The 22,884-nt window shown below is 40.5% G+C and overlaps 1 protein-coding gene across 1 annotated transcript in view; it reads right to left on the bottom strand.

Moving 5' to 3' along the window:
- Positions 1-22,884, bottom strand: part of LOC121860009 (ubiquitin-associated domain-containing protein 2-like) — a gene marked incomplete in the record, with an annotated part of 66,252 nt that overhangs the window by 7,244 nt on the left and 36,124 nt on the right. The window contains 2 exon segments of the mRNA XM_042357022.1: positions 5,883-5,943; positions 19,845-19,892. Coding sequence (XP_042212956.1) covers positions 5,883-5,943; positions 19,845-19,892 — 109 coding nt within the window.

The following is a 22,884-nucleotide window of genomic DNA, read 5'->3' as shown; positions in this document are numbered from 1 at the left end:
TAGTGAATTTAGTCAATATTGTACAGTAACAATGGACCTAAGTGCAAACCTGCATTGTACATGTACTAAATGATTACGGTACTAAAATTGTTATGTCTATTGCAAATATAGCTTGTTTATACAGGTATTCAAATAAATTACTATCTTACAAGAATCCAAGCTATGTAAGTTATATTCACCCAGGTCGTTTGGATGGCAAATTATGAGAAGAGCTTAGTCGCGCTTAAGTAATGATAAATAAACACGCTGGCCTTCAGCACCAACTGTAAAATCTTATCTCAAATAAATAAACAAACAAACGCCAGACATTCTGTCACCTCACCTCCCGCCCCCTCCCCCCCCCCTCCGTCTTCCCACCACCCTCGTGTTCCAAGATTAAAGATTGGTGATTTCTTTATGTTTATTTTATATAATATCTCAGACTAAAGTTAGGATAATATAATTTGCATTTCTGAAATCCTTGCAAGACAGAGATTAATTTGAATATAAGCGTCATATATTTTGCTTAAGATATAAAAAATGTAGTATATTAGTGTACAATACTGTAGTACATTTTATAAAAAGTTTTCCAACTGTGTTTTTGGGTAGATTTACATAAATTTCTTCATTTATTTTCATCCATTTACATGCACACACCATACTAAAAGAAACGTAAAAGAAATAAATGACCTTAGTGCAAAGCTGGAGTGCACATGTACTAATTTGATGACGGTACTAAAATTGTTATGTCTAGTGCAAATTACACCTATTCTGTGTATCAGACAGTCTAGGAATGGCAATTTACAGTCTTGCTCTAATTCCACAGTGAATTTGATCGAGGGGGCTAAGTTGTTAAGTTGTGGCAGGAAAGCTTTTAGGTCCTCATTACATGGCCAGAGACATAATACATCATCAACATATCTAAACCAGACTGCTGAGGGTGGTAAAATATTATTTAATAGTTTCTTTTCAAAGAATTCCATATATAGGTTGCTTAATACAGGTGAGAGTGGATTACCCATTGCCATACCAAATTTTTGAGCATAATATTCCCCATTGAATTCGAATTTGCAATCCTTAATACATAGTTTGATGAGTTCGATGAAGTCGTCTTTCGAGACGGGCAGTGAAATGTTATCCAGGGAATCTATGAGGAACTCTAGTAAATCATCAACTGGGACCTTTGTAAAGAGTGACGTTACATCAAAGCTGACCAGTTTAAAATCATGATTAATGTGTAAGTTATTGAGTTTATCAACCAGATCCATATTATTCTTGATATTGGAGTTAGAAATGTTGCCAACTAGGGGATTTAGTAAAGAAACTAACCATTTAGATAGTTTATAAGAGCTTGACCCAACTGAGCTAATGATGGGTCTTGCTGGGCTATTGGGCTTGTGGGTCTTGATTACACCGTACATGTATGGCAGTGGAGGGGACGTTGAAGTAAGATGTTTAATGAGAGTAGCTTTGCCTCTCAATAGGGACTTCAGTTTTTTGTTGAACTGGGTGTTGACAGTGTTGAGAGGATTATTTATATATATATATATACAGTAATACCCCGCTTAACATGGTTTCGCTTAGCGCGATTTCACGAATACACGGTGCCTCGCCAGAGCCGAACTTTCACTTAACGCGGGTTTTTTCCACGTATACGCGCAGAGTGTCCGGCTGGAGAGCTATTTTTAGATTCGCCCCACCCGCCACCCTGCCTGACTGCCTGCCTGCCTGTTTTAGCTCATAAAATTCATACAAATTACCCGGCCAGAATATAATTTACATTGCTGGAATTCTTACAATATGATGATCATTTTGAATATAAACATCATAGATTTTGCATTAGACATACAAATTTTAGATATAATGTTTACTCTGAGTAAATATGTTATTTTTTGTGCAAAATATATGACGTTTGTATTCAAAATATTCCTAGTCTTACAAGGAATCCAGCAATGTCAATTATATTATCCTAACTTTAGTTTGAGGTACTATTTATTACTAAAAAGGTAAATATTCTGGTTTTCCCACACATCTGGTAGGGAGGGACGGACCGACCATCTGTTACCGTGTGAAGAATATTTTTTTTTTTTTATTAACTGAAGATATTTGTTTTAGCTCATAAACTTCATACAAATTACCCGGCCAGAATATAATTTACATTGCTGGAATTCTTATAATTTGATGATAATTTTGAATATAAACATCATAGATTTTGCATTAGACATACAAATTTTAGATGTAATGTTTAAGCTGAGTAAATATGTTATCTTTTGTGCAAAATATATGACATTTATATTCAAAATATTCCTGGTCTTACAAGGAATCCAGCAATGTCAATTATATTATCCTAACTTTAATCTGAGGTATTATTTAATACTAAATGTTAAAATTTAGTTTTTTCACCCAACATCTCTTGAAGGGAGGATTGGTGGGGGGTGGGGGGGAGGGTTGGGACAGACCGCGTGGTTGGAAGAGGGGGGGAGGCAAGGTGGGGTACTTTGATTGACAGATAGTGTTGTGAAGAATATTTTTTTTTTTATTAACTGAAGATATTTGTTTTAGCTCATAAAATTCATACAAATTACCCGGCCAGAATATAATTTACATTGCTGGAATTCTTACAATTTGGTGATCATTTTGAATATAAACATCATAGATTTTGCATTAGACATACAAATTTTAGATATAATGTTTACTCTGAGTAAATATGTTATCTTTTGTGCAAAATATATGACATTTATATTCAAAATATTCCTGGTCTTACAAGGAATCCAGCAATGTAAATTGTATTATCCTAACTTTAGTTTGAGGTATTATTAAAATTTAGTGGTTTTCCCCCCAAAATTTCTCAGAGGGAAGAGCCAGCAGTGTAGTGTGAGAAGAGGGGGAGGGAGTTGAGTCCATTATTTGAATGGACATTAACTTGGCGACTGTATTTCTCTATTTCTCTTAAGTATTAATTGTGTGCATGTACCATCATAAAATTAAGATGTTATTTTTACTAGAACATAGGTATTGTGTTGGAAAAAGTAGAGTTTGGGGGTCAGGCCAGTTTCTATTGGAATTAAACCCATATGTTCTGTTGTTCACTTAGCGCGGTTTTCACTTAACAATGTACCCTGTGGGTTTTATTGACCGCGTTAAGTGGGGTACTACTGTATACCGGTAGTTAACCAACCGATAGCAGGTCATAGACCCCAAACTTCTATGCAATATGAGAAAGCTTGGAAACTTTTTCAACAATTTATCAGGTTAACGACTCCAATCACATGGTCGGAAACAGTGGTGTTAGAATTTTTAGATTTTCTGTTGGGTTAAAGGCCTTCAAGGATTGACAAATGCATCTTATAAATCAGCATTGGTTGACCCTCTGGCATGGGGTTTTAATATTACTTTGAATCAAAGAATTTTTCAAATGCTCAGATCGTCCTTTTTCATACAGAGACCTCCTCGACCTAAGAGAATCCCACCTTGGTCTCTAGATAAAGTTACTAAATTTCTTAAGGGGCCTAATTACAATTTAAATCCGAATCGGGACAGATTGCTCCTGAAGGCAGCCTTCCTTCTAGCAATAGCAACAGGTATGAGAATCAGTGAACTGATTTCAATTTCCAATAATCCATCATTATTGGTATTTTCTGAGGAAGATGTCACCCTTTTTCCGACGGAGATCCTAAGAAAAAATGAAATGGAGGATTTTCAAGCTCAAACTATTAGGCAGGGGTTCCTCATATATTGTGCCCAGTTAGGAATCTTTATGAATGGTTAACCAGATTCCCTAATTGAGGCCCCTATGTATTCTCATCACAGGATGGAAAGAAATTGTTTCCTAGTCAAATGAAAAATATTTATCTCCGTTAGTGAGTAAAGCAGACCCTGGCAAGAAATTTTTGGTATATGACACCAGGAAATATGAAGGGTCTGTGGCCTTTCTGTGGCATATGAGCCTCAGTCAGATCAAAGAAGTGGCCCTTTGGTAATCTTCAAAAACTTTTAAAGACAGCTATCTTCATCTATCTCTGAAAGATGCTTCACATGTGGTGGTGCTGGGTTCCCCTCCCCCACCTGGTCAATCTCCACAACCAGGACCTTCTTCCTCATCAGAGTAAAGTAAGTATCCTAATTGGGATATGTAAATTAACATTTTACCTTCTGGTAAATGTTCCTAATATTGGAAAATATTCTAAAAAAGTTTATAATTATAATCTGGACCTAAGCTAGCAGAGCCTTATACGCAACTTCACCTCCCTCTCCACCTCCTGCATGGGTATTCATGCTAGGCGTCGCATTCTGGATTGAACAAAAAGCCATTTTTTTTCTAAAAACCAGTTTTTGTGATATAGTCCAGAATGCGACGTCAACATCCCACCCATCTCCACCCCTCGAGAATTGACATTTGCTTACTGTTCGCTCTAGGGCAAGAGATGACGGTAGCAATGAGTGTGATGGAGGGTGCAGGAGAAGGTTTTGAGAATTGCAATTAAATGCCAGGTAGCGACGTGTCCTAATATTACGTACAGTATTAAGTAATTATTAGATGTTTTAATTGCCTGTATGTTGACCTGGCGAGTTATTGCTAGGCATTAACATACCTAGGTATAAGCAAGGCGTTGCATTCTGGACTATATCACAAAAACTGGTTATTAGAAAAAAAAGGCTTTTTCTTTAACATCAATGGTTAGTTCTACTGTACATTAAATAACATTAATCAAAATACCCTATACATATTTTTTTTACATTAATTTTACTATAGCAACAACCAGGGTCTTATTTTCTTAAGTTTCAGATGGATAACTGACATTATGAGTGTAAACACCTACAACAATAGCGCCCCATCTCCTCTTGTGTGATCTTATTATCATTGATTTATACTGTATAAGGTGCATTCATAAACATTACTTGAAGAATATACTGTAGTTTGCATTTTTCATTAATTTTATTGTTTTGGGGGAAAAGTGGGTAAAAAGCCACACAAAAGATATGAAAGGGTCACACTTGGGAAAGCATCTCATTATTATTGCTTTATTTTAATGGTAATTAATGATTCACGATATGATGAGTCACCTTACACTGCAATATTGGAAGACACATTACTGTCGTTATTCAATGCTTTACTTATGTAGTTTTATATACACTATATGACCTAAGAAACATTATGGGGGTCTATCTAATAACTCACAACTCCCCTGCAAGTAGCCTTGTATTATGTGATCCTCCTTAAATATAAGATACAGTATGCCCTTCAAATTCGCAGGGGTTAGGTTCTCAAAATAGCCGGAAATCGCTTTATGTGTTTGCCCTTAGGACAATTATTTTTTTACCCGTACTGTATATATGTGTGTGTGTAACACACAATTACAGGTGCTTCTCTACTTACTAACGAGTTACGTTCCTGAGGCTTGTTTGTAAGTCCAACTTTACTCTTGTAGATACCAAACATATTGTAAAAAATGAAAATGGTATGGATATTTAGTACAGCTATACTCTTTAATACAGCCTTAAAACCTGGTTCACTCTTGTCCTCTTAGGTAATGTTTGTTCTATCTGGAATTTTCTTTAAAATAATCCAGTCTCATCCATATTAAACACCTATTCTGGCAGGTGACCCCCCCCCCCACCTCAGTGATGAAGTTTGTGAGTTGAACGTTCTTAAGTAGAGGAGCACCTGTATATATACAATACAGGTAAAGGAAATTACTGTCTCTAGAACGAATGGCTCCCTGTCCTGGCCACGAAAATGCCGGCAACTTTAAAACTACAGTACCCACAGACATTCTTGGGTACATCCAGGGTGTCATCTGCTAATAATAAGAGGACCGCAAAATAAAAATCCCTTAATTATCTGGGCGTACTGTAACTATAAATTATCCTCTCTACAGAATCCTTATTATGTTAAAACCCACCTGGATTGTTTTGTCTTCTGCCAAGGAAGTTCTGCATGAATGGATGTACTGCACCATTTGCCTGCAACCATAAAAAATATATCATGATGCAATTTACTGCACAAGCCAGCATTATACTGTAATACAGTAAGTGTCTCAATCATTTCATTTACTGACATAAGATGTATGATAAACTGAAAATCACTGCAAAATAGAAAGAACATAATAATGAAGGACAGTCATAAACCCCCTCTACTGCAGGAGGCCAGGGAGATGAATACCTGTGAGCAATCCTTAAGATACACACCACCACCAACCACTCCTTCCCCTGACCAAGAGTCATGTAATGCTTAGCAAAAAAAATAATCCCAGCCATTTGGATAAAAACAATATAAGCAATGACACAATACAGCCTAGATAATCCAGATCCATTAACCCCTTCACTACGGGGACACCACTTTTAATATTATATTTGGCTAACGGCTGATGATTTTATTCAGCACAAGTGGTTAAGTGTTAGACCAGTGAGGCATTCAGGTTTGAAGACTCACAAGCCCATCATCATTGTTATCACCATCACCATCATTTTGAGGTCATTTTCCTTCCTTTACTGATGATTATATGACGGCAGCTCTCCAATCTGTGCAGTCTCTTGTTGCCTTTCTCATCAGGTTTTTATCTTTGAGGTAATTTTTCACCTTTCCCCATGTCACTCTTGACCTACCACTACCCCATCACATTCAAACTCATGCATCTCTTCATTATTGTTCTCTCTAAGCTGTATGCCAGCACGGCCATTCAACAACCAAGTCTGTGCCACACACTTAATCATTCTGGCTACACACAGTAGGCAGTGTCATGGTTGATCAAGGTGGGGGAGGGTAGTGAGGGAGGACAATCGCTCCTAAACCACAGCTCTCCCTAACAACATTGCCAGCACTCACCCTCTCTCAAGCACCTTTGTTGTCACTGCTGAAAAGGGTTGGTGCTTACCACAAGATCTGTCTTCAACACTTAGAATATAATATTGTAGCATATTATCCAAACTTCATAAATATTATTGTAGTGTATTTTGTCTCCATATACCCTGATTTATCCACTGATCATTTGTCTAGGTGTACAAGTAGCCAAATTGAGCTGCTATGTATCATTCAAAAGTAAGAAATAACATTTTTATGCAGGTATAGTATCTCCATATCAAATACTATACAGTAGTAGGCAGCTACTAAACAGGGAGGTACTACTGCCTGGGAAGATATTGGAAAAATAATGTATTGTCTAATGGTAGACCTTGCTGCCATATGGCATCACAAAAATTGTGACCAAGTCCCAGGTTGCTGATCTGACTTTCTGCCTTATTTACACACAGATGCAGGGTCTCAATTGTTTCTCATAAGAACATAAGAACATAAGAATGGAGGAAACTGCAGAGGGCCTATTGGCCCATACTGGGCAGTCCCATTTACACCCAACCCCTATTGCTCACATATCCATCCAACCTATGTTTGAAGTTATCCTGCGTATTCGAGTTAATGATGATATTTGGTAAGGAAGCCTTTACCTGAGGAGGTTCGGAGGCATTTCCCATCCCCGCATCTGCACTTAAAGTCGAGCTTCTCGTGGGTGACTCAATGATCAACCAGGCTGTGCGGACCCTCGTGCGGGTTACAACACTTTAAGAATATCAAGATCACTGCGGCGTCGAGACGAGAAAGTCAGCCATTGGAATTATTTAGTTTTAGAATAACAGATTAAAATAATATACTGAGATAAGTTGTACTGCTCATACTAGTGACAACACAACTTGCATATATTGTTTCTCACTATTGATATATTTTAATTTTTGTATTTATTTATCGCTCTTTACTATTACTATTATTATTACTATTATTATTATTATTATTATTATTATTATTATTATTATTATTATTATTATTATTATAATTTATATTACATTTTATTAATTTTATTATTATTATTATTTTCACCCCCCAGGCCTTGATGTGGGTCATAAAATGACCTGTGCCCGGGTGAGCTAATGCCCGTAAAAAAATAAAAAATAAAAGTTCTCGCTTAACATCAGGGTTACGTTTCTGAAAAAGCGACATTATACGAAACACCGTTAAGCGGATCAATTTTCCCCATAAGAAATAGATAAAATACGGGAGTTACATTCCCCAGCCTCCCTTTGACCCATGAAATACATTACATATACATAAATTCAAAGCTCCTTGTGTGATGCCTGGTGAGGTGCTTGTATGCATTACTATAAAGTCACATTCATTGAGATTTTATAAGAGAAAAACTCAAAACTCCTCTACATGACAGTAAATAAATACAGTGAAACCTCTAAAATTCGAACCTCAAAAATTCGGATACATCTAAAATTCGAATAGCATCTGATTAAAAAAAAGTGCCAAAATTTTAGGTTTAGAATTTTAAAATATCGCCATAATAATTCAAGCTTCCAAATGCGATCATAATGCTGAGCACAACAAGCGCATCCAGGTTCCAAGACATGCCAGGTCACGCATTGTATCCAGTACAGTGAAGGTGGATGGAGACGGAGTGTTGTACAGTACAGTATTTGGAGACTGTACTGGAGACTGGCAGGATTACATGGAGACCACTGTAGCTATAATGTTCTAAATACATTATAATAAATGTTGTTGAATGTAAATACAGTAATACTTTTAATTTATTATGCCTATTGCTTATTCACAGTTTCTAGATATGTAAATAATTTGTGTAGCATGTTTTTATACAACAATTTGCTCTGGCGCTTCCATACATCTAAAATTTGTACACTTCACGGTCCATGCAATTCAAATTTTCGAGGTTGCACTGTACCACTAGGTGACCTTGGGCGGGGGCTGGTCCAGTTGTCATAATACATCACCTCCCCCTCCACTTCCGGCAAGATTGACAGTGGTTTAGGCTTACAGTTTTTATCTTATAAAATGTCACAAACTAAAGTTATCAGAATATAAATTACATTGCTGGAATCCTTGCAAGACAGCGAATAATATAAATATAAACATCATATATTTTGCACAAGAGATAAAAACTTTAGTACCTCAAGTACTTTTAAGTACTGTACAGTTTTGCAACTTATTTTTCAGTACCCGGTAGATATAGTAACTTTCTTCATTTATTTTTACTCATATACATGCACACACCATCGTAAATACGTTAAAAAGGCAAATAGTAGTCTGTGACGACTCAAATGACATTGTACCAAGTTACCGAGACGTTAAACAAATTTTTGGTCCCTAAAGTTTAGCGATGTAGTACCAAAACAACGTTAAGCGAGGACTTACCGTACAGTACAGGACCCACATTCACAAACATGGCCGTAACTTTGATCGTATCTCTCCCCTTATCTGGAGAGGCTACAGTGACCGTAAGAGATTGGTAATAGGCGATTCACTAAAGGTTCATACGGTGACCCCAAGTAAGTTTAGTTTAGTAAATTACCACCAGAGGATGCTGTGGTGTATTTTTGTTTCCTCACTAGACCAATCACTGTGCCCAGAACAAACACTGAAAGAATATTAACCAATCACAAGTTACCCATGCCAGCAGATACCACATAAGAACAATGGAGGGAATATAGTTTTAAAGAAGAGGCAGCTCAATTCCTCTGATGAGATCTTCATTAATAATAATAATAATACAATTATTGTCATTAGTACAGTACTATTATTTTGGAGCAAATCCTCCTTATAATTCTTGACACAGTTGACTGTCTTAAGCTGGAAACTACCACTTGTGAAAAACCTCAAAGCTCTTGAGGCTTTCTTACCCAAATTTTAACATGATCTAAATTATCGCTTTAGGGTTTTCATAGGCAAATTTACGTATGACCTCAAAAATTATAATAAAATAATTTTATGTTTGCGTATGAACACAAGATAAGCAAGACACACAATTGGCAATGACGGTGTGATCTGGCACCCATATAGACTGCCTCCCTTGTGGTTCAACAGCACAGGATATAACCTTGACCCACATTTCCCACCATTTTCTTTTAGCTTGTGCCAATTTCTCGTTCATCACGGTGATTTCATTTATTGATGACAGTGTTAGTTTGCAACCATGCCTCATGTTGCTGGCAAAGGTGGAGGGGCGGCATAATCTCAAAAGTGCGAGGAGATTGTACCACATGGAGATAGTGTGATGCCTCCTGAGGCCTCTCCCAGTGTCCCTGGCCCTTCTAGTGCAAGTGATAGTTTGTCTGGCCCTTCAACAAGCAGCCCTAGTGCAAAAGGCAAGTTGTTGTGGCTAAAAGGAAAAAAAAAATGGTGCACATGTGTTAACTCTGCCATCACAGCGTGGCTTACCTCGTGAACTGCTCATCTCCCGCACAAGTGTGCACTACCCGTACTCCCACTATAATTAGATTTAGTTGCCTTGTTCAGGCTAAGCACGGCACTGTAGGGTATAGAGGAAGGACAGGTAAATACAGTAATTCATTTATTTGTACAAAAATATATACTGTATACAGTAAGTCCTTGCTGAATGTTATTTCTGTACTAAGTTGCTGAACTTTAGAGACCAAAAATTAGTTTAATGTCCCGGGGATCCGATACTACGTCGTTTTGTGTCGCCACGGACTACTTTCTACGGGGCATCACCGCTCTTCTCTGGCTGCGCTACACTTTCTCGGGTCGGCGTGCTGCCCTTACTCGTGGAACGTCACAGCGTCCCCAAGGAACGACAAGTCAGTCTCTGTTACGACTTCACATCATTCGTGTGTACTTAAGTGCTTTTGCTCTAAAACTGTACTCTAACCATTCAAAATGGTTTCCAAGCGCCCATCAAGTGCTACTGACGCTAGCTTAGTGAGGAGGCAACGTAAGACCATTACCATGGCTATGAAAATGGATGTATTAAACTGATTTGAAAAAGGGAAACCTGCTGTGGACATAGTCGCTGTGCTTGGTCTAACCCCCACAACAGTGCGTACTATCCGGACCAACGCTGACAAGATTAAGGTTAGTGCTGGAAGTGGTTCTTCTCTGAGTGCTACTAAGACAACTCGTACTAGAAGCACTGTAATAGAGAAGGTGGAAAAGATGCTGGCAATGTGGATGGAGGACCAGAATCAACGCAATGCCCCTCTGAGCTTTATGGTTTTCCAGCATGAGGCCAGATCCTTGTTTGACAACCTGAAGGAAACAGAGGGTGAAGGATCGAAAGAGACCTTTACAGCCAGCCAAGGATGGCTTCAACGATTTAAGTGCTGGCATAACTTCCACAACATAAAGATGACTGGTGAAGCTGCCAGTTCAGATACAGTTGTTGCTGAGACATTCCCGCCAGAATTCAAACGGATTATCCAGGAAGGAGGCTACTGATTGAAGCAAGTCTTCACTGTGGATGAGACTGGTCTCTTTTAGAAAAGGATGCCTGAGAGGACCTATATCTCCAAGGAGGAGAAAAGTGCACCAGGTTTTAAAGCAGCAAAACACCGCTTGAAGCTGCTGCTTGGCTTGAACACTGCCGGTGACTTCAAGCCGAAGACTATGCTGATTTCCCACGCTGCCAACCCACGGGTCCTGAAAGGTTACTCTAAGGATCATCTTCCTGTGCTCTACAACACAAACAAAAACGCATGGATAACCGGCGCCATATTTAGCCAGTGGTTGAATGTGTACGCTGCCCCTGCACTGAAGGAATACTGTGCCAAGGAGAACCTTGACTTCAAAATTCTTCTGATCCTTGACAATGTTCCAGCTCAACCTCCCAATCTCGACGACTTGCATGACAGTGTAAAAGTTGTATTCCTGCCTCCCAACACGACAGCACTGATGCAGCCTATGGACCAAGGCGTCATTGCAGCAGATAAAGCGTATTATTTATGCCGTACCATGGCCCAGCTGCTCAAGGTCACAGACGGGGAAAATAAACCAACAATCCGAGAATATTGGAACGGCTTCAACATTCTTCATGCAATTGACAACATTGGCAAGGCATGGGAAGAGGTTTCAGAAAGTTGCCTGAATGGTGTGTGGTGTAAGCTGTGGCCCGAGTGAGTCAACAGTTTTACGGGATTCACGGACTTAGTCCCAGCTGTGAATAGGGATGTCCTCAGCTTGGCTAGACAGGCAGGCTTTGTTGAGCTGGAATCAGAGGATATTGAGGATGTCCGGGCATCCCATACAGGAGAGCTCACCAACGAAGATCTGCAACAGCTAACAGAACACAGTCCCCGAAGAAGAACCTCAACGAACTCTAACTTCCAAGAGGTTGACAGAATCGTTGAATATGTTCCAGTAAGCAATGCAAATGCTTCCAGATGACGACCCAAACAGAGAACGTAGCTCAAAGGTTCAACGCAGCATTGATGACAGTCTTGGTTGTTACATCAAGATCTATGAGAAGATGAGTAGCACCAAGCAGTCAACACTGGATTCACTCGTCCGTCGCAGGATGGCAGAAGCAGCTTCTTCACAACAGCCGGCAGTCAAGGAGGAGCAAACAACAACAGAGGAGGAACAAACAACAACGGAGGAACCCCAGTAAGAACAGGTGGAGGAGGAGGCAGCCGCAGAGTCTCAGTGACTCACCACCCTCCTCCACTCCCACCCTCCTCCTCTCCCACCCTCCTCCACTCCCTCCATCCTCCTCCTTCGCCCCACTGCCCACCACACACCCGCTCTACCACCTCTGTCCATCAGTGAGTACCAATACAAACTTAGTAGTTGTATATGTATTCACTATTTTCTAAGGAAATGGCAAAGATTTTCTATATACTGTACAGTCAACCCTCACTTTACGCGGTCCCACATTCCGCGTTTCCACGTTAACGCGGTGCCCTGCCAGAACCTAACGTGCTCACATTACGCGGTGCGTGAACCCCATTACGCGGAGAGTGTCCGGCGCGACGCTATTTTTAGATTCGCCCCACCCGCCTGCCTGCCTGTGCTCTAGCCTCTCCTTCCTCCTTCCTCCCTCCCTCCTCCCTCTGCCTGGGCAAGCCGTGCGGTAAGGTTGCGCACTGTGTGTCTTTGTTGCGTTATCACTGATGTCATATGACGTATCGGACTGTGATTGGCCATGCATCCCTAACCCCCTCTGCTGCTAGCTGTAATTGGCTTAAAGTATTATGACATGTCCACCCGGGGGGGGGAGGGAGGGAGGGAGGGAGGGAGGGAGGAAAGACGATCCTTGACCTAGCCGCGCCAGTTTCATCCCTCCACGCCAGACCGTGTAAAAGTGCATCCATTGTTCTCTAAAATGGCTTCCGCCGGACCACCACCCCCAGAGAGAAACCTTTCCTTACCTGGACCCAGCGGCACTAAGCCAAAGAAGACACGATGTTCCTTAAGCTACGAGGTGAAGTATACCATCATCCAAGAGTTGGAGAAAGGAACAAGGCAGGTTGATTTGGCGCGCCAGCATGGTGTGAATGAATCTACGATTCGAACAATAAAGAAGGATGCAGCCAAGATAAAGGAGCACATGAAGATCACAAAGTCTACAGGTGCTTCTATGATCAAGTATTTTCACAACCAGGTGCTTCTAAAGACAGAAAAATTACTTGTGAGGTACTTGGTGCGTCAGGCGCGACGGAACATGGCGGTCGACACGCGCTCTGTTAAGGAGTACGCACGTGAACTGTACATTGCAGTGGCACGAAAGATGGGAACTACAGAGCCCAAACCCTTTAATGCTTCCTCTGGGTGGTTACAGAGGTTTAAGATCCGGAACAAGATCACCAATATAAACATTGGTGGTGAAGAAGCGAGTGCTGACCGTGCTGCGGCTAGGGAATTTCCTCCGTTTTTACGTGAGATTATGGAGGAAGGACAGTACAGTGACGACCAGGTGTTTAACATGGACGAATCTGGTCTTTTCTGGAAAAAGCTACCTTCCAAGTCCTTCGTTGTAAAGAATGCCAGCAAGATTCGGGGCCGGAAGATGCAGAAGGAACGCATCACCGTCCTGTTTACCACCAATGCCTCCGGTACCAGTAAGCTCAAGTTATCGGTGATCCACACAGCACGCAAGCCGCACGCCTACAAAACCATGGACATGACCAAGCTAAATGTCCACTGGCTGACCGCACGTAAGGCGTGGATGTTCTCTACACTGTCCCTCTCCTGGTTTGATGACTGTTTTGTTCCCGATGTAAAGAAATTCTGTGAGCAACAGAATGTGCCATTCAAGATTTTGTTGCTGCTGGACAACGCACCAGGACACTCGCCCCTACTGTTAGATCGTCACCCCAACGTAAAAGTGGTCTTCCTTCCTCCCAACACTACGTCTATATTACAGCCCATGGACCAAGAGTTAATCTGTAATGTAAAAGCTGCATTCTCTACGAAAAAATTCAAACTCCTGAACGACTACACCAACACCAGGGAAGAGTTGCGTAACCTGAGTGACACCACCACCGATAGCAAGAGCGAAGAAGATGAGGATCAACAGTTGGCACAGCAAAAAATACTGTTCAAACAATTCTGGAGAGTATTTAACATCAAGAAAGCTGTGGACTTCTTGGTGGAGTCATGGGATCAGCTGTCTATTGCTACAATTCGTCACGCATGGAGACATGTGTTGCATGGAATACCAGGTGAGAGGAGGAGTCAATCTGTGACTGGTGAGGTTCAGACTGTTGCAGTAGCAGTGGACCTTGCCAGAGAAGCTGCGCAGACTGTTACAGTTCCAGGCTTCTCCGAGACCACCAACGACGACATCCTGGAGGTGATAATGGAACCTGATGTGACTACCGACGAGATGGTAGATGATGATGACGACGTCAGTGAAGAGGCAGGTGGTGCGTCATCCCAAGAAGAACAACACTTATCCCATAGTAATGTTAGGGGTGCCATCGAGTGTATCGAGAAAGCCAAGCTCCTCCTTTCCGACGACCCTGACGCAAACAGGTATGAAATCTTCACTACCCAGCTGTTGCAGACTATGGAGCCCTACATCAAGGTGTATCACGACAACATCAACACCAGCCGTCAGCAAAGCATAACAGATTTCTTCGCCCGCAACCCACCACAGCCAGCCCAAGCCAGTGATAGTGACAGTGAAGATGACTTTGAGGGATTTGTCAGGGAAGCCCTGACAACTGTAAGTGACAGTGATGGTGATGCACCTAGTAATGGTGATTCACCTGAGGGCCAGTAGCCTGCCCTCTGCCTCGGAACCAGCCTCCATCCCCGTACGCCGACCCATCTCTTCTACTAACGTAAGTGTTCCACCTAACTTTTAGTTTTCCTAACCTAACCTTTATTTTTCCTATGTTAACCTTTATTTTTCCTAACCTAACCTCTTCTATATTACTTGTTTTTTCATACCATCATAAAGTTAAGATAAAATTTTTACTACAACATAGTTGTGTGTCGTCAAAAAGTGGAGTTTGGGGGTCGGCCCGGACTCTATTTCAATTAATCCCATATGTTATGTTATTCACTTTACGCGTTCCTCACTTTCCGCGGGACCCTGCGGGTTACATTAACCGCGTAAAGTGAGGGTTGACTGTATATGTAATGTATTTCATGAGGCAAAGGGAGGCTCAGGAACGTAACTCCCGTATTTTATCTATTTCTTGTGGGGAAAATTGATCCACTAAAAGTTGTTTCACATAACATCGCGATTTCAGGAACGTAACCCCAACGTTAAGCGAGAGCTTACTGTACTCACACTTACATACAGATTAAATAATTTTATTGTGATTACCAACATAAAACTGTCTAGATAATGTATTTACAATGCTAATGAAACAAACCCGACCTTTTTATCTCCAATAGTAAGCTTGCTATGACTCAGTATGTACAATTATCTTTTGCGCTGGGAGCAAAAAAATTAATTATCTGTACTCAGCCTGGACACACTCATGAGAATGCACAATTTACACTACTACTACCTAGCCAAATATTAATTTTCTCACAACCTTTCTTCGAGGACTGTTTTTTTCTAAATATGTAAACTTTATAATGTAATAAGGTCTAAGTCGAGGGTTCCCGAACCTGGGGTCGCGACCCCAAATGGGGTCGGAAGGCTCATTAGGTAGGGTCGCAAAGAGGTCATGGGGTCGCTGGGGTCCTTGGGTCTGCCAGTGAAATGATTTGGGGTCGCACTGGATAGGTGACAACACTGGATGGGGTCGAATAGAAAAAGCTTGGGAACCCCTGGTCTAAGTGATGTATAAACATTTTCATTAAGAGGAAACAAAAAATTAGTGTTCTACTCAAGTAATCACTGATATAAAACTGTTTTGAGATAATGTATTTACAATGTTAATGCAACAAAACCCACCTTTTTGTCTCACATAGGAAGCATGCTATGACTCATTGTGTACAATTATCACTTGTGTGGTGCAGTGAGGTGAGTTACACCCCGATCAACTCTCCAGAGACCACCTTCCTAAACCCAAGACTGTTAACGCAGACGTATCTAGCCACAGTATATCTCTATGTAGCAATTAGATGGTCATCAATTACACACATGTATCTAGCCAAAGAACATCCCATAGCAGTCGGTGGTCATCAATCTGTAGAAGGTTCAAATGATCCCTATACACCCCTTCTCTCCAGAGTGTAGAGTCATGAGCTAAGGCACTACTAGTTGCATCTTCACAGCTTCATTCTCACTAGTGACACTTGAAGTACTGCACGTCTGGTAACTCTGTGTCTCTTGACGGGTTATATAGTAGAGAACACAGGAGTTATTTCTGCCCTGTGAAAGCTTATGGGTACTCGGAGGCCGCCGTAACTTTTGCTGTACGATAAGTTGGCTTACGGTCACCATAAATTGTTAGTAAATCACCCGTTCAGCCTTAAGATTGAAAGTAGGGACTTAGAGTGACTGTAGGTCATTAGTGAATCTGGGCCCAGCATAGTATGTTATAAGGACATCATTGTAAGCTGATTTGCTGAAAGCTCTTCAGGAACACATCCTGACCTTTTAACGGGCATTATTATACCCCTAATTACATTACTTCTTGTAGGGAAATTTTTTCTTTAAAACGGTTCGCTATAAGTTGCATTACTCTGGAACACATCCCAACGTATAATGAAGACCGCTTGCACAATAAGTGAACAAGGGGGGACTTAATATTAGTAAAAAAGCACCTCAGAAAACATCACTCAGTTAAGTTTTCATATCTGGAGCTGTTGGATACCCACCCCACTTAAGGGTCACAGCTCGCTGTTCACAAAATTGTCAGGGCAAACTTTTTTGGAGTGAGAGTTATGAACTCTTGGAACAGTGCCAGAGAGTGTGGTGACGGCACTGAGTGTGAGATCATTCAAGACCAGATTTGACCAACACTAACGCAGGTACAGATAAATTCAGGAGCCAGTACTTGCCAACAGTGTGTAACAAAGATGTGACCACCCCAAGTGGCTAGTGAGTTGATCAGTGGTGATGAGGATAAAAGTAATGGCAATATTGCTGACCTTACAAATCAAACACACTAATATTGTTTCATTAATTCATAAGGTCTTTTTACCTATTAAAAGTAACAGACTAATGGTTTCGATCAAATCAAGTCCTACTTTTATAAGAATTTTATAAGTGAATCCCAGCAAGTGAGATCGTCATAACTCAGATTTATCAACACAGATTTACAAATATACAGGTAGAGTATATTAGGGATTCCTCTGACTTTGCTAAATGATAAATTGAAGCTTTACCAACCAAATCTACCTATCATTAGTTTACTGTGTTACTGAAGCTTTACCAACCAAATCTACCTATCATTAGTTTACTGAGTTACTGAAGCTTTACCAACCAAATCTACCTATCATTAGTTTACTGTGTTACTGAAGCTTTACCAACCAAATCTACCTATCATTAGTTTACTGTGTTACTGAAGCTTTACCAACCAAATCACCTATCATTAGTTTACGAGTTACTAGCTTTACCAACCAAATCTACCTATCATTAGTTTACTGTGTTACTGAAGCTTTACCAACCAAATCTACCTATCATTAGTTTACTGTGTTACTGAAGCTTTACCAACCAAATCTACCTATCATTAGTTTACTGAGTTACTGAAGCTTTACCAACCAAATCTAACTATCATTAGTTTACTGTGTTACTGAAGCTTTACCAACCAAATCTACCTATCATTAGTTTACTGTGTTACTGAAGCTTTACCAACCAAATCTAACTATCATTAGTTTACTGTGTTACTGAAGCTTTACCAACCAAATCTACCTATCATTAGTTTACTGTGTTACTGAAGCTTTACCAACCAAATCTAGCTATCATTAGTTTACTGTATTACTGAAGCTTCACCAACCTAATCTAGCTATCGTTAGTTTACTGTGTTACTGAAGCTTCACCAACCTAATGTAGCTATCGTTAGTTTACTGTGTTACTGAAGCTTCACCAACCTAATCTAGCTATCGTTAGTTTACTGTGATACTGAAGCTTCACCAACCTAATGTAGTTATCGTTAGTTTACTGTGTTACTGAAGCTTCACCAACCTAATCTAGCTATCGTTAGTTTACTGTATTACTGAAGCTTCACCAACCTAATCTAGCTATCGTTAGTTTACTGTGTTACGGCTTACCAACCTAATCAAGCTATCGTTAGTTTACTGTGATACTGGCTTCACCAACCTGATAGAGCTATCGTTAGTTTACTGTGATACTGAAGCTTCACCAACCTAATGTAGCTATCGTTGGTTACTGTGATACTGAAGCTTCACCAACCTAATTAGCTATCGTTAGTTTACTGTGATACTGAAGCTTCACCAACTAATCGCTATCGTTAGTTTACTGTGATACTGGCTTCACCCCTAATTAGCTATCGTTATTTACTGATACTGAAGCTTCACCTTAATAGCTATCGTTATTTACTGTGTTACTGAAGCTTCACCAACCTAATCTAGCTATTGTTAGTTTACTGTGATACTGAAGCTTCACCAACCTAATCAAGCTATCGTTAGTTTACTGTGATACTGAAGCTTCACCAACCTAATGTAGCTATCGTTAGTTTACTGTGTTACTGAAGCTTCACCAACCTAATCTAGCTATCGTTAGTTTACTGTGATACTGAAGCTTCACCAACCTAATCGAGCTATCGTTAGTTTACTGTGATACTGAAGCTTCACCAACCTAATCAAGCTATCGTTAGTTTACTGTGATACTGAAGCTTCACCAACCTCATAGTAGCTATCGTTAGTTTACTGTGATACTGGCTTCACCAACCTAATGTAGCTATCGTTAGTTTTACTGTGTTACTGAAGCTTCACCTAATCTAGCTATCGTTAGTTACTGTGATACTGAAGCTTCACCAACCTAATCAAGCTATCGTTGGTTTACTGTGATACTGAAGCTTCACCAACCTAATGTAGCTATCGTTAGTTTACTGTGTTACTGAAGCTTCACCAACTCTAGCTATCGTTAGTTTACTGTGATACTGAAGCTTCACCAACCAGCTATCGTTAGTTTACTGTGATACTGAAGCTTCACCAACCTAATCTACCTATCATTAGTTTATTATGTTACTGAAGCTTCACAAGGAATAATGTTGGACAAGTAGATACAGCACTCACCTCCTGTTCCTCAGGGTCGGTGGTTCAATCACTGGGCACTCCTAATTCCTCAACATAGAATGAAGGCGGTCAAGAACAGTAGCTAAGACTTAGTATACAGTGGGCTCTATCCACACTGTCTCTTAACAGGTAATCATGCGTATGGGACCATCTTTCACCTTCCTGATACTGTATATTGTTACCAAATATGTAGTTAAAAGATAACATTTCTAAAGGTACAATCCTGCTGGGAGGTATTTGGGACAGATATGACTTGCTTTTCACTCTGATTTTCATATACAGGGTACAGTATTTCCAAAAAAACTATTGTTGCCAATACAATCCTCCATCTATACGTTTCCTTACCATTCTGGAATGTGATCATTGCCCTTTTCACTTTTAACCCCAAAATTATCATCGTCAATGTTTTATGGTCATTTTCCATGCTTGTGTAGTAAAGAATACATAAGGTCCTCACCCCGGGTCTGTTGCGCATTTCTCTTGCTCTGTTCATCATCATTTGTTGCTCCACTCTCAATTTGTTCCTGCCGCTTAGCTCTAGGGTAGCTCCTGCAGGCCTCTGGCGGCGGCGGGGAGGCTAAGACGGCAAAGTCGCACTTGCACCACGAGCTAGCCAACTCGGTACCCACGGCACTTGTTGTATGTACAGAATATTGTATCGATAAAAAACCCGCTATCTGAAAGGAGAATAAGCATTAAACAAGTGGTACAGTTGAGTACAGTCTATTCTTATATTTACAAGACCTATTCGAAAACTGATCTTGTGTCTGGTGACTGCAGGAAACATAACCCTTCTCCAAAAACACTTAAAATAAAATTCAGTTTTTACCTAAAGGTTTGGCACCAAATTCTTTGCATATAAAAGTACTTTCCTTAACAGCAGCAAAGTACTGTAATGGGTAGTGAATCCTTGATTAGAGTTAGACTAGGAATATACTGTAAAATAATGTACACAAATATATGAATAACCCTGAAAAATAAACACAGACACTTGGCTGGTAAAATGATGCCTCCACTCCACCTTAACCTGTAACCCACAAACTTGTCTTCCCACTAATTACTCTTTATGTTTTTAGTTACATTATAAAAAATTACCTGAACAAAATCATGTTTACTGTAAATAAGTTGTGAAGTATAATTATAACACAGCTAAACCAGCAACAGGTGCCGCTGTGGTGTGGGAGTGAGAATCTCATTGTGAAAATTTTCTCAATGTTTTATCTACAGTACTGCCACATTATCTACAGTACTGCCACATTATCTACAGCACTGCCACATTATCTACAGTACTGCCACATTATCTACAGTACTGCCACATTATCTACAGCACTGCCACATTATCTACAGTACTGCCCATATCTCTGCACATTATCTACAGTACTGCCCATCTCAGTACTGCCATTATCTACACTGCCCATTATCCATATCTACAGTACTGCCACATTATCTGAAGTACTGCCAACACACATTATCTACAGTACTCCACATATCTACAGCACTGCCAATACTGCCACTTATCTCACAGTACTGCCACATTATCTAGCTACATTATCTACAGCACTGCCACATTATCTACATCACTACCCCTACTATCTACCAGTACTGCCACTATCAGTACTGCCACATTATCTACAGCACTGCCACTATCTGCTGCACACATTATCTACAGTACTGCCACATTATCTAGCACTGCCACATTATCTAACTACCACATTATCTACAGTACTCCATTATCTGTGCACCCACATTATCTACAGTACTGCCACATTATCTACCCTTCTCACATTATCACAGCACTGCCACCATTATCTACAGCTACTGCCACATTATCTACAGTACACCACATATCTACAGTACTGCCCACATTATCTACGAGTGCTACCATTATCTACAGTGCTGCCCACATTATCTACAGTACTGCCACATTATCTACATACGCACATTATCTACATTATCACAGTACTGCCATTATCACAGCATGCTACCACATTATCTACAGTACTGCCCATTATCTACCAGTACTACCCATTATCTAGTACTGCCACATTATCTACCAGTACTGCCACATTATCTACAGTACTGCCACATTATCTACAGTACTGCCACTTATCTGCACTGCCACATATATCTACAGTACTGCCACATTATCTACAGCACTGCCATTACACATACTGCTCACATTATCTACAGCACTGCCATTATCTACAGTACTCGCCACATTATCAACTGCCACATTATCCTAGCACTGCCACATTATCACAATGCTGCCACGTATCTACAGCACTGCCACTTATCTACAATTGCTGCCCATTATCACTACATTCTGCACACTACATTATCTGCAGTACTGCCACATTATCTGCAATCTGCCATTATCTAGTACTGCCACCTATCTACAATGCTGCCACATTATCTACCAGTGCTGCCACATTATCTGGCACTCTCCACATTATCTACAGCACCCGCATTATCTACAGCACTACCACATTGTCTACAGTGCCGTATCTACAGTACTGCCCATTATCTACAGACTCCAAGCACACAATCTCAGCTGCCACATTATCTACAGCACTACCCACATTATCTACAGTACTGCCACATTATCTCTACCAATCTGCCACTTATCTACAGCACTGCCCATTATCTACAGTACTGCCACATTATCTACAGCACTGCCACATTATCTACAGCACTGCCACATATCTACAGCACTGCCACATCATTTACAGCACTGCCACATTATCTACAGCACTGCCACATTATCTACAGCACTGCCACATTATCTCTACAGCACTACCACATTATCTACAGTACTGCCACATTATCTACAGTACTCCACATTATCTACAGCACCACATTATTCACAGTACTGCCACATATTCACAGCACTGCCACATTCACAGTACTGCCACACATCTGGCTATACTGCCACATTATCTACAGTACTGCCACATTATCTACAGTACTGCCACATTATCCAGCACTGCCACATTATCTACAGCACGCCACACATTCACAGCACCACATTATCTACAGCACATTATCTACAGTACTGCCACATTATCTACAGCACTGCCACATTATCTACAGCACGCCACACATTATGCCAGCACTGCCACATTATCTACAGCACTGCCACACACATTCACAGTACTGCCACATTATCTACAGCACTGCCACATTATCTACAGTACTGCCACACATTCTACAGCACTGCCACATTATCTACAGTACTGCCACATTATCTACAGCACTGCCACATTATCTACAGTACTGCCACATTATCTACAGCACTCCACATTATCTACAGTACTACATTATCTCCAGCACTGCCACATTATCTACAGTACGACATTATCTGCAGTACTGCCACATTATCTACAATACTGCACACATTATCTACAGCACTCACCATTCACAGTACTGCCACATTATCTACAGCACTGCCACATTATCTACAGCACTGCCACATTATCTACAGTACTGCCACATTATCT

The sequence above is a fragment of the Homarus americanus genome, unplaced genomic scaffold (genome assembly GCF_018991925.1).
Source record: "Homarus americanus isolate GMGI-L3 unplaced genomic scaffold, GMGI_Hamer_2.0 scaffold824, whole genome shotgun sequence".
NCBI lineage: Eukaryota > Metazoa > Arthropoda > Malacostraca > Decapoda > Nephropidae > Homarus > Homarus americanus.
Note: the sequence above shows the minus strand (reverse complement) of the source record. Positions and strands in the feature narration are given on the sequence as shown.